This window comes from Pteropus alecto, unplaced genomic scaffold, assembly GCF_000325575.1.
Source record: "Pteropus alecto unplaced genomic scaffold, ASM32557v1 scaffold7, whole genome shotgun sequence".
Lineage (NCBI taxonomy): Eukaryota > Metazoa > Chordata > Mammalia > Chiroptera > Pteropodidae > Pteropus > Pteropus alecto.
In genome coordinates, this window is record NW_006494614.1 from 30,114,362 (window position 1) to 30,136,348 (window position 21,987).

General features: G+C 34.9%; 1 protein-coding gene and 1 pseudogene across 2 annotated transcripts in view; both read right to left on the reverse strand.

Annotated features, from left to right (window-relative positions):
• The window catches only part of ZNF451 (zinc finger protein 451), a 71,010-nt gene that overhangs the window by 42,847 nt on the left and 6,176 nt on the right, over positions 1-21,987 (reverse strand). Inside the window, exons 3-4 of one of the 2 annotated variants that reach the window (XM_006926418.3) lie at positions 20,669-20,749; positions 9,158-19,279 (exon numbers count right to left, since the gene is read on the reverse strand). In XM_006926418.3, coding sequence (XP_006926480.1) covers positions 17,786-19,279; positions 20,669-20,749 — 1,575 coding nt within the window. In that variant the 3' untranslated portion in view covers positions 9,158-17,785. Of the gene's footprint in view, positions 1-9,157; positions 19,280-20,668; positions 20,750-21,987 lie in introns of those variants that run through there. The other variant, XM_006926417.3, reaches the window with a different exon arrangement.
• On the reverse strand, positions 4,708-4,826 carry LOC112474997 (annotated as a pseudogene).

The following is a 21,987-nucleotide window of genomic DNA, read 5'->3' on the forward strand; positions in this document are numbered from 1 at the left end:
AGATAAGTCTAAGAGTTAAAGACTCCAGAGAAACCCAGTCATGGGGTCCCTCACACTTTTGTGAGTTCTATAGGTTCTCACTGTGAAGACTGGAGAAAAATCCTTTCATGCTTCCAGCATGGAGAGGAAAACTAAGCATTTTAAAATATGCCAGAGCACTAACAGGGCCTGCCCTCAAGAGAAACTATTTTACTAGAGCCTAACCTGCTCGAGGTTTATCAGAGCTTATCAGAGGTTTATCAGATCCCACAGAAGGGAAATACTCAATCCCAGGCCCCTCTAGCTAGCCTGTCCCACTTGAGGGGAGGAACTAAGAAGCACTGCTGAAGTTTACAGTCCAGGGACATAGTACCACCAAGAAGACCTAATCACAGGACTATAGAATGCCACCACTTCTTCCAACATTACCACTACATTACTAAAGGCCTATTTACCAGTTTATTTTACCTAGTATATCATGTCCATCTTTCAACAAAAAATTTCAAGGTATACTAAAAGGCAAAAAACAGTATGAAGAGTCAGAACAAGCACAGAATGGCAGACATGGCAGGGATGTTTCAATGATCAAATCAGGAATTTAAAACAACTATGACTAAGGGCTCTAATGAAAAAACTGGCAACGTGAAAGAACAGATGTGTAATGTAAGTGAGATGGAAATCTTAAAAAAGGACCAAAGAGAAATGCTAGAGATCAAAAACACGATAACAGAAATGAAAAATGCCTTAAGGGCCACTAGTACACTCCTGAGGAAAGAATCTCTGCTTGAGGATATGTCAACAGAAACTTTCAAAACTGAAAAACAAAGAGAAAAAAAGATTGAAAAAAAAAAAAAATAGAATATCCAATAAGTGTTACAAAAGGTATAACATATGGATAATAGGAATACCCGAAGAAGAAAGACAGGAATAGAGGAAATATTTGATGCAACAGTGACAGAATTTCCCTAAATCGATGTCAGACACCAAACCACAAATCAAGGAAGAAAACCCTCTTTGTTCACAGATGAACAACATGCAAATAAAATAAACAGTAGTTAGGGGTAAAGTAACCTGTGTTAATTATGTATTTATAGCAACTTTATAAATAACTGCCCAAACTTGAAAAGAACCTATATGTCCTTTAGTAAATGAATGGATAAATAAACTGTGGTACATCAAGTGATAAATGTTATTCAATGTTAAAAAGAAATAAACTATCAAGCCATGAAAAGACATGGAGGACATTTAAATACATATCACTAAATAAAAGGACCCAATCTGAAAAGGCCACATATGATTCTAACTATATGGAATTCTGGAAAACATGAAACTATGGTGACAGTAAAAGAGTGGTTGTTAGGGGATAGAGGAAGAGGAAGGGATGAATTGGCAGAGCACAAGGGATTTCTTGAGCAGTAAAACTCTTCTATATAATACTATAAAGGATGATATTTGTCATTATACCTTTGTCCAAACCCACAGAATTATAACACCAAGAGTGAACCCCAATGTAAACTATAAATTTGGGTGATAATGATGTGCCAATGTAGGTTCATCAATTATAGCAAATATACCACTAAGCTGGGGGATGTTGATAATGGGGAAGCTATGCATGTATGAGAACAGGCAGTATTTGGAAAATCTACCTTCCTCTGAATTTTGCTGTGAATGTAAAACTTCTCTAAAAAATAAAGTCTACTAAAAAAATTTTTCTACTAGAAAGATTGGGTTACTATCTAAAATATTACTCTTTAAGCAAATCAGTTATATATATATAATCCAAATTTTATCTAAGGTGGGATAGGAGATAAAGTTGAACAGCAGGTATGATTTTGCAAGTACACAGAAATTACACTGGAGAAAGCATATATAAAAAGGCCCAATTCATATTTTCAGTATGAGGATACAACTTTACAATAAGGAATGATCACAGGATCACTCTGGGTGGAAGGAGTCTCAGCTAACTTTCTGACTACTTGGCAAGCCTATGTACCGGGTAGTAGGTGACATTCTACTAACTTCAAAATGTCCTTTTATAAATCATAAGGTAATGCAGCTTATTAGAAATAACAGTCACAAAAAGCTATCTAAGCTCTGATCCTTTTGTAAAGGCAAATTTCTCTCTCTTAAAAGTTATCTACTCCTTGGGAAGACAAAAAGTATTTTCTCTATTTAAAATGTAGGTATTACATCTTAAAAAAAAATAATTTAAGAAAGTCAATAATGTTTAAACATGGGCCTAGAGTGTGTTAGTCTTCCTGACAGAGGTAACATTTTTTTAGGTTTTAAACACTAGCAAAAGTCGTGCTTGGAAGGCAAGGTAACCCAAGGTCATAGTAACACACAAGAGAGGTAGAGAAGGTATAAATTAGCGTTTACTCAGAATAAAATGTTGTGTCACAAGAAGAATATTCTGGGGACAGGAAGGAGGACATGTTTTGGATTAAGGTAATACTAATCTAGGAAGAGCTACCCTCGAATTGTTGGTTCCATTATCATTTTAGTTTTCCCCAGGCCACAACAAAATAACTACTCTGAATTACTTCTGAAGTTATACTAGTTTAGGAAGACTTTACACATTTTTTCTTCTTAAAGTTCACTTTAAAGCACAATTACTGATTCTCTGAATTACATTATAAAATATAAATATACCCTGGACACAAAGCAAAATGAAAATTAAAGTCAGAAATATAATGCTTATATATCCAATGGGAAAAATTTTTAGTAATTGTCGCAAAATTTATGTTTCTAAAACTTTAACTCCCTGAGTCCTTCAATGAACATTTAAACATTTGTTTAAATCTCTTCAGCTTCATTCTAAACTTAATCTTTAGCCCTTTTGAAGGTTAAAAAGTAAAACCTATTGGTATTATTAAGTTGTTTTCTTATATTTAGCTGACAGTAGCCTATGTTATCTTTCATTTAACTATATGGTTATGTCAATAAAAAGATTACCTTTGTTATTTCCAACTAATTCTGATGACCTGTTTATTATCTTTCATAACTTTTAAGGGCTCAAAAGACCTAACAGTCCTGATGCTGAAAATAAAAGACATTTAGAATTACTGGTCTCCTTCTCCTTTCCCTCTAAGGGAAAATTTTTATTTTCTTCTTTGAAGAAAAAAGAAAAAAGAAAAAAGAAAAGAAACTCTAGCTGCTAACTATATTGAAAGCAGATAAGTAGATTTGGGAGACAATCTGCTGGGGTAAAGGAAAAGGAATAGTAGTTAGCTATAGGAAGAACTTCAACTTTGAAACCTTCGGCATTTCAAAAAATGAGAAAAATTAAAGTATTTAAAATAAAGATGTTTTCTCTTAAACTAGGGGGAAATTAAGTATAAGAAGCAGGGTATAATATATGATTTTTCCCATCACAAGCTTGGGGATGGGAAATCAAGGGTTTGGGGATCAAGGTTTCTGGTTAAAGGCAGGTATGAGTTATCTATGAACACTTACTCTCTCAAGAAAGTCAAGTCCCTTAGATTTCAATTACTAGTGATCCAAGATGAGGGGTGGCCCCTATATCTTACAGAATTACACTCTTTTGTGGTTCTGGGGTGGGGGGGAAAACTGGTATTGGCAAAACAGACAGATCATTAACCTTAAAATGCATGTTAGGGATTTTACCCGTTAGGTTGCAGAAAGCCTTATTTTGCGTACAAGTATAAAACAGGTAATTCAAAGAATTGATACATTCAGAAACATAAATTTTAACTTATAAGAATGCAAGGGGAAAAAAACTTACTACAGGCCATCTTGTTACTGATTCAAATGCAGAATTAAAGCTGTGGTGTTATCTGTCAGGAACATGGCAGAAAGTGAACTGATTTCAGGCTAGATGAATACGTCTTACCAATATATATGTTCCCAATCAGGGAGCACTAAAATATATAAAGCAACTACTAACATAACTTAAGGGGGAAACTTACAAAAACACAATTATAGTAGGGGATCTAAATACTCTACTGACAGCTATGGGTAGATCTAAACAGAAAATCAACCTTAAATAGCACCAGATTATACACTCTTTTCTAGTGCACATGGAACATTCTGAAGGATAGACCATATGCTGGGACACAAGACTAGCCTCAACAAATTTAAGAAGACTGAAATCATACCAAGCATATTCTCTGACCACAATGCTTTGAAACTGGAGATCACCTGCAAAAAGCAAGCAGGAAAAACTACAAGTATGTAGGGATTAAACAACATGCTGCTACTAAAGAAGGACTGGGTCAAAGAAATAAAAGGAGAGATCAAAAGATACCTACAAACAAATAAGAATGAAAATACAATATATCAAAACTTTTAGGATACAGCAAAAGCGGTAATAAGAGAGTTCACATCATGACAGGCCTATCTCAAGAAATAGGAAAAATCTCAAATGAACAACCTAACATTACATCTTAAAGAGCTAGAAAAGAACAATGTCTTTTTTTCCCTATCACTTATTTGTTTTTAAGTGAAGATGATTCTTTTTTTGTAAAAATATATAAGTAAAATCTAGAAAGTTATAAATCAAAATGTTAATAGTTATTTCTATCTGGAGTTTTTTCCTTTATCCCTGTTTTCTAACAGTTCTAAAATCAGCATATGTAATAAAATTATTAACAAAATTTCAATTATTAATGAACAAAATGGTATAAAGACAAAAAGTATTGAGAATCTCTCTTGTTTGGGAATGTAATGGATTTTTTTTATGTTTTATTTTTTAGTTTTTGATTTTATTTTTTACAGCACTTGGTCTTCCTAGGTGGTCTCTCATCCAAGTACTAACCAGGCCTGAACCTGTTTAGCTTCCGAGATCAGACGGGATTGGGCTTGTTCAGGGTAGCATGGCCATAGACAATACGGATTTGTTTTAATTCACTGACTTACGCCTTATGAAAATAAAAGTTTAACAACTACCCTTCATAGAGATAGACAAAAATTTTGTCTCTAGTGAAATAATGACTGAATTACATTATTTTCCAAACCTAACAGAAACAGATACTGATCAAGAATTAAGGTATGTTATTTTCAGTTCAACAGGTTTAACAGCTACTGGGAAATATTTTCACACAGTTTTGATGTCAAACACCATTATGACTTAAAGCAAAAAGCATTTAGCTGAAGCATACTTATAAATTTGTATTTTTCTTTAATTATATAAATGCTTTTTAAAAAATCCAACACACATGTACTGATTTACATTTTAAAATATATTTAAAATCCTAAAAGCACATGTAGTCAAATTAAAAATTGAAACCTAAAAATATCAGTCTATTCAGCTTAGACTTGACCTTCCTCTTTTCTGGTTTGGATTGTAAATATATAAAGCAAATTCTTAGTTTTTTCAAACATAAAGGCAATTTCTTAATGTTTAATAGATTTAATCAAAAAGAAGCTAATTATGTCACAAAGAAATTTTTACTGGAACCTGAATTTCTGTTCCTCTGACTAGTCTTGATGAACGCATACTGAAATGACTTCACAAGTGGACTTTAAAAAAAAATTTCACCTACAAATGCCTATTACTTGCAACATTCACCCTCGATCTTGAAATGTATTATGGTTTAGGTAGCTAAGAGCCACATGCTTGCCAACCTCCACTTTGGTAGTTAAAAGCTGATCTTGGTACTGATTGCAAAAAAAAAAAAACTGGCTATAAATTGTTTTATAAAACTTTTCTATGATCTCTTGAATTTCACCAAATATTTTTATACTAATTTTTTGAGTAAAATGTAACATATTAGTTTCAGATGTACAACATAATAATTTGATCTTAGATAATACCTCAAAGTAATCACCATAAGTCTAGTTACCATCTGTCACCACAGAATTGACCCCCTTTGCCCATTTTTCCCATCTCCTAATCCCCTTCCCTTCTCATAACCACCAATCTGTTCTATCTATGCTGTTTTGTTTTTTAGATTTCACATATAAGTAAAATTATACAGTATTTGTGTCTTATTTCACTTAGCATAATACCCTCAAGATCTAACCATGTTGTTGCAAATAGTAACTTACTTTTTTATATGACTTATTTATAGCTGAGTTCTATTCCATTCATCCATCAATAAGTTCCATTCATCCATCAATAAGATGGATAACATATTGGCTACTGTAAATAATGCTGCAATTATCATAGGGGCATACATATCCTTCTGAATAAGTATTTTCGAGGTTTTTTTGGATAAACACCCAGAAGTGATATAGCTGGTAGGTCTATTTTTAATTTTTTTGAGGAACTTTCATATTGTTTCCCATAGTGGCTGTATTACTTTACATTCCTACCAACAGTGTAAGAGGGATCCCTTTTCTCCACATCTTCTCCAACACTTATTTCCTGTCTTTCTGATTAACAGTCATTCTAACAGACGTGAGGTGATCTCTCATTGTGGTTTTAACCTGCAATTCTCTGATAATTACTGATGCTGAACATCTTTTCGTGTGCTCATTGGTCTTCTGTCTTCTCTGGGAAAATCGTCTACTTATCATCTCTGCTCACTTTTAATCTGATTTATTAAGTTCTTTATATATTTTTTGGATATTAATCCCTTCTTGGATATATAACTTGCAAATATTTTCTCCCATTCAGTAGACTGCCTTTTCATTTCGTTAATGGTTTACTTTGCTCTGAAGCTTTTTAGTTCGATGTATTCTCACTTGTTTATTTTTGCTTTTGTTGCCCTTGCTTTTGGAGTCAGATCCAAAGATTCAATGCCAAGACCAATGTCGGGGGTTTACTGCCTATGTTTTCCTCTAGGAGTTTTATGGTTTCAGGTCTTTAATATATTTTAATTTTTTAAGATAGTGGTCATTTCATTATATTAAATGTGGCCAACCAGTTTTCCCAACACTATTTATTGAAAAGACTGTCTTTTCATAAATTGTCCATATAATGGCTCTCTATTGGTGTCCATTGATGGGTATGTTTTTATGCCAATACCATATTGTTTTACTATAGCTTTGTAATATAGTTTGAAATCAGAGTGTGATTATCTCTCTGTTCTTTCTCAAGAATGAGATACATTATGGTTCTATACAAATTTTAGATTTGTTCTAGTTCTGTGAAAACTAGTGTTTAAATTTTGATAGGATTGCATTTGAATATATAGATTGCTTTGGGTAGCATGGACATTTTAACAATATTTCTTCCTATCCATGAGCATGAAATATCTTTTCATTTGTGTCTTCTTCAATCTCTTTCGCCAGTGTCATAGTGTTCAGTGTACAGGTCTTTCACTTCCTTGGTTAAATTTGTTCCTAGATACTTTATTGTTTTAGCAATTATAGATGGAATTTTAATTTCTCTGATCATTATTAGTGTATAAAACCACAACAGATTCCTGTATGTTGACTTTGTACCTTGTGATTTTACTGAATTCCTTTATCAGTTTTAACAGTAAGAGGATTCTCTTTTTTCCAACACTTAAAGGTGGAGTCTTTAGGGTTTTCTATATACAAATGTTCCTTGACTTATGATGGAGTTACATTCCAATAAACACACCTTAAGTTGATATTACTATAAATCAAAAATGCATTTAATACACCTAACCTACCAAACATTATAGCTTAGCCTAGCTAGTTTCTACTGAATGCATATCACTTTCACCCCATCATGAAGTCAAAAGATCATTAAGTTGAACTATTCTTAAGTCAGGGACCATCTGTATAGTATCACATCATCTGCAAATAGTTGAGTTTTACTTCATTTCAATTTGGATGGCTTTTCTTTTTTTGCCCTAATTGCGCTGACTAGGACTTCCAATACTATGCTGAATAAAAGTAGCAAGAGTGGGAATCCTTGCATTGTTTCTATCTTAGAGGAAAAGATTTCAACTTTTCACCACTGAGCATGTTACCTGCAGGTTTGTCACACATGCACGGCCTTTATTATGTTGAGGTACATTCCTCTTATACTCATTTTGGTCGGGGTTTTTAACATAAATGGATGCTGAATTTGTCAAATGCTTTTTCTGCATTTATTCAGATGATCACATGATTTTTATCCTTCATTTTGTTAATGTAGTGTATCATGTGAATTGATTTGCAGATGTTAAACTGTTCTTGCATCCCTGGAATCAATCACATTTTATCATGGTGTATGACTCTTTCAATCTACTGTTGAATTCAGTTTGGTCATATTTTGAGGATTTCTGCATCCAAATTTTCTCAAACATTAAATACTAGCAGATGTTTCACTTCACTTTTCACTCATCTGCTCACCCAAAATTTGAGCCTCTAAGTCACTTCTTACTGTCACAACTAGCTAAACCAGTTTTCTAAAAATATTTGCCGAGATCAAGTCAAGGGAAATGTAGAATGAAAGCAATTCTACTTTAAGCAACTTCTAGAAACACAGCACTGAAAAGCAGAGCTACACAGAAGAAATGATTTTACAAGTTTGTGCACTGTATCATTTTGTCGCTTTTTATAAGCAAATAATTTATATTTTAAAATCATTATTACTAATCTCTAATAAGCATGTTAGTTCTTGGGTAACTAACAAAAATGATCAAATCCAGCATTTTCTACAGAATTACTTTCTTTAATGAACATGTGAATAGTCGCTGGACCTCTCTGTGAAAAATGGGTACATCTGTGAGAAAGCACTCTGTAAAAATAGTTATTATCCAGAGAAGTGGTGACAACTCAGTTGTTGAGTTCTGACTCATCAAAGGCACTTTTTGTCTACAGAAAAAGTCAGTAATAAAAAAAGATGAACTTCGTAGGAGGTAGTGGAGAGGGTGAGAAAAGGGAGAATGTAAATAGAACAATACCAGGCGGAGATTTATTTATTGGTTGTTATCTCTCTTTGAATGTCAGTCAGCCAGTACTGATTAAAGGGGCACCAACTGGAGGATGATTATTCCCTCCATCACCTTTATCTTCTATGTAAGGGATCTCAAGTTCAGAGAAACTCAAAGAAGCAACCAACTGCAAAATTGGAATGAATTAACTTTGCAAATCATATTATCCATCTGACTAGTGCACTTGGTTTGAACAGAATTCCTGAAACAACTGCATTAGTTCATACAAAGTCAAATTCCAAGCCTGATTATTGTCCATCCTAAAGCTTTGGTCCATAGTTTGGTCTGAAGTTTGCACTTCCAGAAGTGCTGTTTACCAGAAGCTTCTTCTGCCCAACTTGTAACTCAAACCACATCCCAAATAACATTTTGAAAAGCAGCAGTTTTTCTCAAAAATTTTATATTCAAATACAGATAAGAGTAGAAGAGATGAACACAGCAAAGCAGTACAATGTTTATTTACCATCTCCAGCAGCAAAACTTTGGAACCAGAAAACAACCCTTTTGTACAATCTCCTTCCCACCCCCAAGTGGTTATTGTTTACAAATACAAAGTACACAGAACATCTGATTTATATGAACAAATTTAAAACATACATACAGATATACTCCATTCTGTAAAGTACTTTAGTCAGTTAAGAAGGCGAGTACCACCAAACCTGTTAATCAGATTAATTCTGTGCTGTCTTTCAGGTAAACTGCCAATGTCTATATTTATAAAAACGCCCTCTAGGAAGAATGACTTTGATTTTCCTTCAGTACAGGACAAAAATAAATAAATGTGACCCAAGAAGTTAAAGGAATTTTTAAATATCTCTGAATATAAAGCAAAGCAAAGGGGAGTTAAAAGTTTTCAACCTTGCGTGCTACTGCTCTCTACCTCTGGCACAGAAAGAAAAAGGATGAATTATGGAGTGAAAAGGTGAAAGTGGCAACAGCAGCAAGGAAAGAAACACAAACCTAAGAAAACGACAAACGAAGTTAACAAAATGTGTTTTGGGTGCTGCTGGAGATACCACTGGCACAAGGTTCACAAGTCCTTCTTCAATACAATACCTCCAAACTCCAACAAAACATTTTTAGAAATATCTTCATTTTCCCCAAGTGTACCCTCAAGTTATCTTAAACCAACATAGAAGGAAATTACCCATACTTAGCTACACTGAGTACACTCTGCCCATAGGCAGTCCTATACACCCATAATGAGATGTCACATTCCACTTTAGTGACATTATCCTGTTCATCTTCAAAGTTGTTCTCTAGCAGTACCTCAGTTCTATTTCAATGCTTGAACTGTCTTGTCTGTCCCTTGGGGCTAGAGGTGCATTGATTGGCTCAGTTCAGGGAAGAAAAATAATTGCTCTGGATGTCTATAGTGGACTATGGAACAAACCAACCAGTAGACAATTTCTATAACCTTACAAGTAAAGGCTACACAAACAGTACACTTTGAATAGGTAGGAATTGTAGGAACCAATATATTTTCATAGGTATCCTTTTTTTCAGATTAATCTCCTCCAATTCTGATTTCATAAATGTATCTGAAACCAGAAACGTGATGTTCCTTATGCCCTTGTATGCACACACTGATTCCTTCGCCTGAATGCCTGGCTCTTATTTCTCCACTAATCCACCTACCTCTTCTCTAATCATGTTCCAAACCTCAGCTCAAGAATTTGGTAAGAAAAGCTTCCTTGACCCCTATAGATGGCCCTCTCTTTTGTTCCAACCTCATCACAGACATCCCTCTAAACAGGATAATTACACTCTACTGGTATTTCTTTCTCTTCTTAAGAGAATATACCACCTCTTATTAACTCCCAGTAACTCCAGACCTTCTTCAGTACCTGCCTGTATGTGGCAAGTATTGAAAAAGATGCTTGACAAATGAAAAGATTGTTTCCAACATTGACACGAAATGACAAAATACCATGAAAAATTGTATACACATACCTATATATCCTAGCTCTTCATTCTATATTCTTTTTTAATTGTTAACTATGAACATTTCTTAGCTTGCACTTGAGAAAAGATTAGTTTACTTTATATGTCTTTCGATGACTTAGTCCACTGTTGGCTTGTAATATAGTTTAATGATTCAGCCTTTAAAAAAACCTGCAAACAAGGGGAACATGATCTGATGACATAAAATGAACTATTACATGCTATCAAATACATCTTCAAATGTATCTGTATTTATATTTAATACCATCCCACAGTTACAAATCTAGGAATATGGATAGAAACAGCACAACTACTAAAGAAAGGAAATCTATGTTAGGCTTTTGAGTTTTCAAAGTATTTGTGGGCATTACTTCGTGAGAGTAGAAAAATGAACTCAGAGAATGAGTGACTTGTTAATACGCAGATCGAGGTGTTTGGCATTCAAATACCATGTGCTTTGTATCATTCCACCTTCCTTTCATTAAGCCAAAACACTCTAGTTACCAGTAAAAAAATTGAGTGTTTATCTCAAACAAAACAAGTGTAACAAACAAAAAGGTAGGAAAAAAAAAAAAACAAAAAAACTAAAAATAATCAATACCAAAAATAAATGGAATGCAAATAAGCAATATATGTAAGAGAAGCCAAAGACAGAATAATCTTAGTTCATCACAGTGAAACTTCAGTTGAAAAACTAAGAGGTTAGGTTTTTGATCTAAGAAGGAAATAACCAGAAATTAGTTAATATAAGACATCAAGTACTAAGGGATGAAAGTACAGCCATAAACACAAAGTTCAGGGAAGACTAAGATTAGCAAATGTCAAATTAGCTTATCAGAGAGGTAAAATTTAAGTTGAGCCTTGACAAACACATGGAGGCAGCCTTGTACAATGTTGAATTGAGACTGACAGAACAGAATCTATTTTCAAAGCTCAGTTCCACCACTTAAGAAAGTAACTTACTGGTAAATTTTATTTCCTCATCTGCAAAATAAGGGTGAATTTATGCTTCAAGAGTGCCTTGCAACTAGCTCAGAGCATAGTAAATATAAGCTCTATAAATGAAGGTTCTCATCGCTTCTTGGCCTCTTGGCTAGGATCAAGTGTAGTATAAATGAAGGTTCTCTACTCTACTTCCTTCCCAGGCAAGAGGATGACAATTCGACCCAAGGCTACCAAGGTGCTTCTAAGATCTGTCCAAATATTTTTGCCAAAAGTAAATGAAAATAGGCATTATTATAAGACATTAAACAAAGATCAACATGCATGCAACTCTAAGATTCTAAATGAGACTAATTACAGAATAACTATATTCTACCTAAGACAGAAAGGAACAGGCTGCACAACAGCAGGAAGCGTAATGTAAATAAATGTTTAAAAAAAGAGAAATGAAAATCTGGAACTGTTTAATGACTCAAAAAATGTCTCTCCATCATTCACATCATTGTTACCTCATTCATTAAAAGCAGTTTTATAAAGGGGCCACAAACAAAGTTATTTTAGCACACTACTATATATAAATCAAGGTAGCGTGAAACAGCCAACACAGGTAAAAATGGGAGTTAACAAGAGGTCTAACTTAGCCCTTAAAACTGAATGCTATGATAGAACCACTCTTATGGGTAATGGAAAAAAACAGGAAACATATGATAGCTCCTGGGACAAAAATAGCATATAAAAGTTAGTCTTATAAAGAGACTACTAACAAAACTCATAACACAATAACACTTAAAGCATTTAAGATCAAAGGAGAATATTTTAAATTATTACCAGACAGAAAGCATTTACTTTCATCTCTACCAAGGAATATACTCAGGAATATTAGAAAATACAATACTACTTGAGAGATCTCCAAAATCTTAAACGTAAGTCCAGTAAACCTGAGAACTCTTGTTGAATTCTTAACAAGGCATCAGAAAATCTAATAGACCACTTGAAATAGACAGTTACCACAACAAAACCAGTAAAGCCCTTAAGACTTAAAAGAAAACTGGCTAACGTTAAGATACAGTATATGTCAGAGCTGTTATAAATTCATGGTGAAGATGCAAGTGACCATAAACTATATGTAACAATACATTTGTGGGAATATATCAAAATGAGAAAATAATACTACCATTAAAGAAGAAGGTATTAAAAATTTATGAAAGTTTAATAGCCAGGAAAATAGTTTGAGAGACTGGACTGGCTACTTAAAAAAAAAAAAAAAAAAAAAAGGACATTATAAGAGAAAACTAGAAAATCTCTTACAATGCTGAAGGCATTGTATTTAAATATGCAAACACAAAGCCACATCAAAATCCCGGCTAGTATATACTGGTAGAATAAAAACTATAATCTACAACAAAGAGATAAAGGGAAGATCAGACATCCTTCTAAAAAGAGATTTTACATAAGGAGGAAGATCAATACAATAAAATAACTGATAATAATAATGCCAAAAAGATACAGTTGGACTGTGACCACTTCCAGATATATCCAACTGGAAGCAAACATAATTTCCAGTAATAAGATATCTCAGTGGTATCAAAAACCACTATAAAAAAAGTTTTCATTACTATAAAATCAAGCAAATGAAAAGACAAAGTAGTATAAAAATATCACCCACTAAGCAATGAGAAAAAAAGATTTAATAAAACAGTATTTTCATCATTCACCAAGGAAGGGAAATTCCAATAAAAGGATATTTTAATGGCTTACAAAACTCGTTTAGCTGAAAAAAATAACTAAAATATTTGCATTCAATACAGTGATTATCATCAGTTTACCAATAACATCTGTATATTTTCTTAAGTGAAAAATGAAGAATTGCTTGGTTTGTGTATCCACTAATGAAAAACTATATAGAATGGATCTGGTCAATTGAACAACATACATAAGATGCATATATGTGACAATTATTGGACTCGCTGCTAACATTAAGTAAAGAATGATAAATTTTAAAAGGGAAATTAAATAGTGCAAGGCACAGGCAAAACATGCCTCACATTAAAAAAAATTCAATTATTGCAATCTTTAAAACTTTCTACAAAGATCTAATCCATAATTTCTAGCCTTCATCAGAATCCCACTCAATTATATCCTCAAAAATACTAAATGTGGCATTTGTTAACTGTTCATTCATGTCATTTAACTGTGTATCCATTTTATAGCTAGAAGAGATTCTGGATTATATCTATTCCAATCTCCTTGCTTATAGTACCTGAGAGGTTATCTTAGATGTATTGGGACCTTAAGGACATTATCAATCATGCCACTTAGGCATCATTCAGTATATTAGTATAGTACTAATGTAACATACTAAATAGTATCCAAGTACCCTAAAAGAGTTTATGCTCCTCTCAAAATGTCATTTTGAAGACTAATAATGGAATTATACTGATAAAGACACTGCTACACAGTTAAAGTTTAAATGCAATTACACTGATAAAGAAGCTGTCGCAGTTTTTTTAAAAAAGATAGTGTCAGCAAATTTGCTAATTTTTACCAATGTCCTTGTTTCTTCTTACCAAGAACATTCACCTATCAAAGTTGCTACCATCGCTAGAAACAAATGACTCAATCAGAAAGTCTAGAACCTACAGATAGAAAACACAGCTGCCTTAATATCCAAAAACTGAGCTAATCACTAATAACTAAAATGAACTACAATGAAGTATTTAAATAAAAGAGGGATATAGTCTACAACTTTCTGAAATAGATCAACAGTGCTATAAAGAAAACTAACATTTAGAAGGAGAGTACATTTAGATAGTGCAATTGTACAAATTATGAATAAACTACAAGATTAAAAATCACTGTACAAAATTCACATATCACCAGCAACATAGGCAAGACATCAAAATGTTGTTTTAAACAATAGTGTGAAATTTAAAAAGGCACTTCATATAAAAATTAATGGAAAAAGTATTTCCCTATACACGGTAACTACAAAAAATTATATTGTCACCACATACACCTTATGTCTAGTCAGGAAATAACATTTTGAAGAAAAAGGGTCATCAGACACTTCCCTTTTGATAATAGCAAATCATTAAACTTGCAATCACTCCAAGGCTTTCTAAAAAAACCTATCAGTATTTAAACATAAGAGGTTGGCCTAATGATTTTGTCACAGGCTCTGCACATGGCCAGCCCAATATGAAAACTTATTATCTAATTATGAGTTCCATACACTATCAGGGTTGTCTCTCTAGACCAAGAGTCCCCATTTTTAGTTTTATAACACCATCGTCATTCAAGTATGCCAGAGAAAGATTTTAAAATAAAAAACAGGTTAAGGATACTGTTTCTTTTGTAGTCGAGACTAATCCACAGCTAAAAACTTTCCACACTACAGCATTCTACCCCTGTTAAATCCCTTCAGAAATTACCTACTTGAATTCAATAATTTCCCAATATGTTCTTACTTTTAGAAAAATTCTCTGGAGGCTTGGCCATACCAATTAGTGATAAAGCAATGCTATTCATCTCTATTACTGAGCAATGTAACACAAAATAGAATAGCAATGCTGTTATATAAATAAGGAGTAGCTACACAATAATGTAAATATAGTTAACACTACTGAACTGTACACTAAAAAATGGCTAAGATGATAAATTTTATGTTGTGTTTTTTAACAATAAAAAATAGAAAAATTAAAGAGGAGGAGCATTTTAAGCAGAAGTGCCAAAGCAGTTTCAAAGAATCATTATCTTCAACCATCATTTATTTGGTTTGGTTTCTGGGAAATGAGAGTACCTCAAAAATCATCAAGTTTGTAACCAAGTTTTAATTCAGGGAAGGAAAAGAGAGAAATAGAAAAGTGGTAACAGTCTGAAGTAGCCTTAACTAATTGGGAATACCTATGTGCAGCCTATAGAACAGTTCCGAGGTCTCACTCTCTCCAATGAGATCCCCAGTGGCTAGTCCTTTCACAGAAGAAACTACAGTGTCATATCAAAGCCACATGAGACTGCCTGACTGGTGTAGTACACATGAACTATAAAAATCTTTGTACGATTTCTCAGGCCCTTGTTTCTTTACAGGTAGTTAATCAACGCTCCTCTAGAGTTCAATTTGAAAGAGAGTTCTTAGAGCACTGGCATGGACCTTAAAAAGCAGAAGTAAAATTTTGTGGAAAATAGAGAAATCAAGGTAAATGTTAACTCTAAATATAACTTGACCAAGTATGCAAGATGATCTCCTCAATCAAGACTGCAGTTTAGGCATAATCTACATATAGGACCAATACAGCACCCTGAAATTATCTGACAAAATAACTTCTTCCAAGTAGTATTATTTGCCTCTTCAACCTCTATAGTACAAATAGGAAAAGAAGATAAAAAGGGTGCTGAATATCATTATGATGGGAGGGAGAATGAGCTCCAATAAATCATTAAAAAGTGGGGCACCAGGGAAACTGTCAATTATCACTATGCAAAAACTATGGCCGAAAAAAGAAACCACATGAACCCTTAAACAGTGTTCTATTCTAACAGTAGACCCAATATACTTTGCCCAAGCAGATGAAAAAAATATAGATGTGTACATGTTGAAAAACAAGTTACAAAATTATGTCTTTTGATAAAAAAATGTCTGCCAAGCAATAATACTAGGTGAGGTATTCGGACCTCTCAAACTTGACATTTTCTCCATTTCTGAAGTCATGCTGCAAAAACAAAGATCTAAAAGCTGGTATACTGCACAGCCACTGCCTTGAGATTAAAAAGATACTGTAGGACATGTAACTGAGGTATCTGCTGTCAGTTCCAGTATGGTGAACTATTAATTGAACTAATCAGGAGCAAAAAGGTAAGTTGTCTCTCATGGTAAGAGTCTGACTAGATTAAGGGACCAATAAACCAAGAACATGTCAATGACGTCTTGATTTCAGACTTTCAAAAAATCATTAATGAATATCATGATTTAAATAGAGATCCAGAAACAGAACTGTGTGAGATGTTCTCTTCACTACATCCACGGTTATACTCTAACTCTTAAGGATTTCTGAGTAACATTGATTGATGGCATCCCTTTTTATTACAATAAGAGGACTAGACTTTCAGGCATGTTTGAAATTCTTGCTCTTTTAAGAGTTCAGATTTTCATGCCTGGATGGCGTAACATCCTTTATTTCCAGGGCACTAATGTACATATCTTTTTTGTATTTAGAGTGTGATGAATTATCCAGCTCAAAAAAGTCAACTGTTTAGAAGGTAGGTTTAAGATCATCTTGGTGAAAGGCCCAGATTATACTGAGAGAACACCAGTATCGGCTCTCATAGCTTGAGAGGTCAAAAACCTATAAGTGATGACAACAAAGAATCCTCTCACATGTAACTTGGAGTGATAACCATCAGTCTTGATGAAGATAGTTACTGTGAAAATTTCTACAGAGATGTTACAAGTAGAAATGTCTTTTTCCAGCTGGTGTCCACAGTACACCTGTGACGTCTAGCCATCCCACTAGAAGTAAATTGGATTTGGCAAAATTTGATTTGAATTCCATTCTTGATAAACGGCTTCATTGTTGGTTTTGAAGTCTCATAGAGCTTGAGAGTAGTATGGACTCATCCTGACATAAAAAAATTGTGACAGATTTGTCATTTTGTGAAGATCTGAAAAGCGGTTGCCTGAACAAGGAAGCACTGATTACCTAAAAACAAAGAATTTGCCTCTGGTGTTAAACAGAAATCTAGTAGTAGGTTATATCCAGATCCAAAATCTGCTAGTCCTCAGTTTACCAGCAAGATTTTCCTGAGGAACAAATCTTTATATTTTTCTTTAATCACAAGAGGATTCAGATTCCTGAGTACCCTCTTCTGCACTTACTTTGGACCAGAAATAATGGGTAAATTTTTGTCCAACTCTGATGGAAGTCTTTACTGCTCACTTGGCCAATAAGTATGATTCTCTTTATTATACACTTCATTCCAAAAGACGAGAATTCAAATGTAAGCTGTGGCAATTCCAGACATACACTGTTTTTGAGGTGACCTCCTACCTGCAGATCCTGTTTGAATCAGGAGAAACAAGTAAAATATGTAGGATGTTGGATGGCTACAATGCTGAACAAAATAGGCTATTAATTCTTGTATCCATGGCGTTCTGGAGAGTCTCCCTTTTTTCTATATCTATAGGGGTGGTTTCGGGGTTTGTACCAATCCCCTTTGGAGTATCCTCTATTGTGGTAATGTGCCTTCTGATCATGACTATAAAAATATCGATGTTGGTTATAGTATTTGTTGTGGTCTTTATAGTCATTTTCTTTTATACTGTTTTCTTCAGCAACAACAGCATTCACATCCTGTCCAAAGAGGGAAGTACCATCAAAGGGCAAGTGTGAGATCTTCTCCTGGGTTTTTTTAGTGAGAGATGTAAGTCGGAGCCAGGCTTGCCTTCTGTAGTCTACTGCCATTGCCATAACTCTGACTACAGAGTCCATTATGTCCCTAGTAGTACAAAGTTGCCAAAGGCCTGCATCCATACCATCAGATATTATACATCTTGCTTTTCCACGATCAAACTCTGGGTCATGGACCAGATCTTCCATGTCTTCCCACAGTTTACGCTGATATTGAGTCATATAGGCCATGTAGCTAGCAGCTCGGGCTGCAATGGAAGCTGCGTGGTAGAATCTACAACCCATGACCTCCATTTCTTTTGAGGTAGAATCTAGAGGAGATGTTGTACTTCCTCTTTTGCTATGCTCTAATGCTTCTACAATGGGGCCCTCAGCTGGTGGATTTGGTTGAAAGGGAGAGGTATCCTTGGCCACAGGATATACTCTGTGTCCCATGAAGGATGAAGGATGGCAATCAGCAGGGTCTTTAAAAACTTCAGTGGTGGCAATTCTCAGAAGAGGATGCAATGGAGGAACCAAACGTTTCTTAGAGTTCACATAATCAGGTTTCCCGTCACACGATTCTGCTTCAGATTGTAACGTTACTCTCTTTATAACACCTCTTTGTTCCATTCTCTTCAAAAGACCTGTGAAACTAGACTGACTGGGATCAGTTGGCTGCCCTTTGTCATCAGCTGAGGGGGATTTGCAGTCACCTTCTTCTTCAACTGTGGATAAATTTTCTTCCTTGGAAGTGGAGATGTCCCAAGGAACTGAGTTGTTCTCACCTGACCTAGAATGATGAAATCTGAAGCAGCTCCTGGACTGAAGATCACGTATCACTCGGGACATCTCAGCCACTTGTGTCTGGAGATAGAGGATGGCATCCTGTCCATGCTGTGAAGCTGAAGACTCTGGAGGTAAATCCTCCTTGACCTCTGAAGAAGCCAAAGATTCTTGGGGGACCGCAAGTGGAGATGAAGGCAGAGTCTGACAATTTTGTGATGGTGTAAGTGTCTCTGTCTCAGAGATCTTAATATCTGAATTGTTTTGATCATTTTTCTGGTTCTCCAATGGGTTCTCAACAGAAGGAGGTTGAGAAACTATCCTTTGTGGACTGCTGGTGCAACTCCCAGAGGAGGAGCTGCTGTCTCCAATGGGAAGAGGAACATTGCAGCTAGAGCACATTTCTGGGCGATGATTCTCAGAGGATGGCACCTTAGACTCAGGCATTCTCTGGGTTATCCACATGAACAAGAAAACCAAGGAAGAAAAAAAAATGCTTTTAATATGTTAACTTTCAAGTGCAGAGATGCATGTCCAGTAAGTAGAATTCAATTTTTAAAATGCTTATAATTAACAATGAAAGATGCAATCCACTACAGGTCAGCAAGGGGATTACAGAAATTAAATCCACACACTTCACTACCCCAAAGGCCCAAACTACTGGCATTCATCTGGTACTCTAAGAAAAAGAGAGAGTATAAATAAGCCCAGTTCAAGTGGCGCCATCCTAGCCTGTTGCTTGGTCCCACTGCTAGGACAAGAAGAGGTGGTGAAACTGTTGGTGATAATAATTTTAAATTTTTTTTTTCCGAAAAGTCTCCCATTGCAGAATCACTTTTAAGCCCTTTTAAAAATTCTCTCCGTTTACTCTCCATGAATAACAAAACTTTCCAGTTATTTAGTCCTTACTTTATGGTATGTAGCTTTCAAGGAGCTTACACATATTTGTTACCTCATTTCATCCCCACAACAACCCTGTGAGGTAGGTACTATTCTTATTTGTTAAAGAAACTAAGTTTAAAAGGCTACTTATCTGAAGTCACAGATTAAGGAGTAAAGCTGAGACTAAAACCTAGGTATTTCGATTCCAAGTCTAAGTCTCAATCCCCTATATCACAGAGCCAGAAGCTTTCTGGCTACCTTGAACAAGAGTCAAGAGTTCTCTAATCCATCAAGAAAATAGCCCATTAATAGCAATTTGGGCTAAGACAAATGAAAGACAAGACTGCTATAAAGGGCTCAGCTAGTATGGTTCTCAAGATAAGGGAAGTATTAGTTTAAGGGTCATACCCACAAGGAAAAAAAATCACAGATATGAGAGAAAATTCCAAACATGGGGACACAGGAGGTTAAAAGGAATGACGACTGAAGTAATTTACCACCTATAACCCTTCCCCACATTCCATTTCCTAAAAGATCTTCACATATCCATTCTTCCAAGATAAAACAAATTTCCTGTGGCCACATGGTTCTGGATGAAAAGGATCCAGTTCTATAGGGCACCTGAAGAGAGAAAGGAAAGGAGGAGGGCACAAGGAGCCAAAAAGCTTGCAGTTTTTATTCCATTACCCTTTTATCAGATATCATCTCCAAGGCTTAGAAATTTTCCTTTGTCATGATATCCTTTCACATCCTCACTGAAAGTAGAGGAACAAAACTGGAGGTAGGAGACATTCTGGGCAAAGAACTCCTTGGACTACCTATTATGGCCCATCCTAACAGAAGTGGGCCATTCTCTAAAGCACTAAACACTGCCATTATTGATTTGATAACTCTCTTTAGAGAATGCCTCTTAAATGACAGAAGTAAAGAAATGCAAATCAAACATAATGTACTTACATCACTATGAGAGGTGGTAGGCTCTTCATCATCACTGCTGACCAGATCAATGTATTCAAGAACGGGTCTTAAAGGTCCTTCCTATGAAAGAATTGAGCAAATTAACAAGTCATGAATAGTTACTTAAACTAAAATAGCATTTAAAATAATCATGTTTTTTGGTTAGGATTGGCAAGAATTCTGAAGAGGAAGCTTTAAGGCTGGCTGAAAATAATCAGAAAAAACACAAGAGGAAGATATTCAGAGTATGTACGTGAATAAGAAATGATGATGAAACCTAAAAGGAAGAGCCTAAACCCCAGTAAAAGTATTAGGACTATATCAATTCTTAGGAAAAAGGTCTATTAATATAGAAATAGGCTACAAGGACACAGATAATATGATCCAGTTCTTTTCAAACAGGATGGATGTCAGTGGTTTGTTAGATATCCAAGCTCAAAGTCACGGACGGAGTTCTTTGATTAAAAGCCTCGCTTTATCTTCCACTCCTATAGAGTCAAAGATGATACCTGATTCTTCTCCATCCTTTCTTTCCATCCATACTGACTCCATCATGGACTAGGCTTTGAATGCTAAGCTTAAAAGCCTGGATATTATTTTACAGGCAAAAGGAACTCAATAAATATTAAGATGGAATAACATTATGAGAGCTGTACTTTAAGATTAATCACATAAACAACTATGGGCATGGGGGAAAGCAAGATAATCAATCAGTCTAGGCACATAATAATGCAGAACTAAAATAGTGGTGGTAGCAAGAACAGCGTTGTGGTGCCTATACAAAAGAATACATGGGTCTAATGGCGGAGGGGGGGGCAAGGGGGGTGCTGACTGGCTATAAAACAAAACCCTAACAATAACAAGAAATTGAAGTGGTCCCTAAGGTTTCAAGCTTGGGCAACTAGAAGGACATTCATTAATGCCATTAATATAAATTTGGAATACAGAAACAGCAAGCTGACATTCTTTAATAAGTTGATGTGCCAGAGGTACACAGAGGTATTTGGCGGAGAGCTGGAAATTCAGGCCTCAAATCTGGATGTATGACCATAACTGAGAACAGAGATTTGGGAGTGGCTCCTCCAAGAGACTATTAACTCTAGGTTCATATTGAAATTATGATGTTGCCAAGGAAGAAAGCAAAGAGGAGAAAGAAGAGATTCAAGGAGGCTCTTGAAGAAATGCTGGATTTTTAGGGTTCAGGAAGAAGAGCTAAGTAGGTAATCAGAGATTGGAGAAGAACCAGGAATGCATAAATTCAAAGAAGCTAAAGATAGAGTAAACCTCAACAAAAGTTATCAGTGCTAAATGTGCCAAAA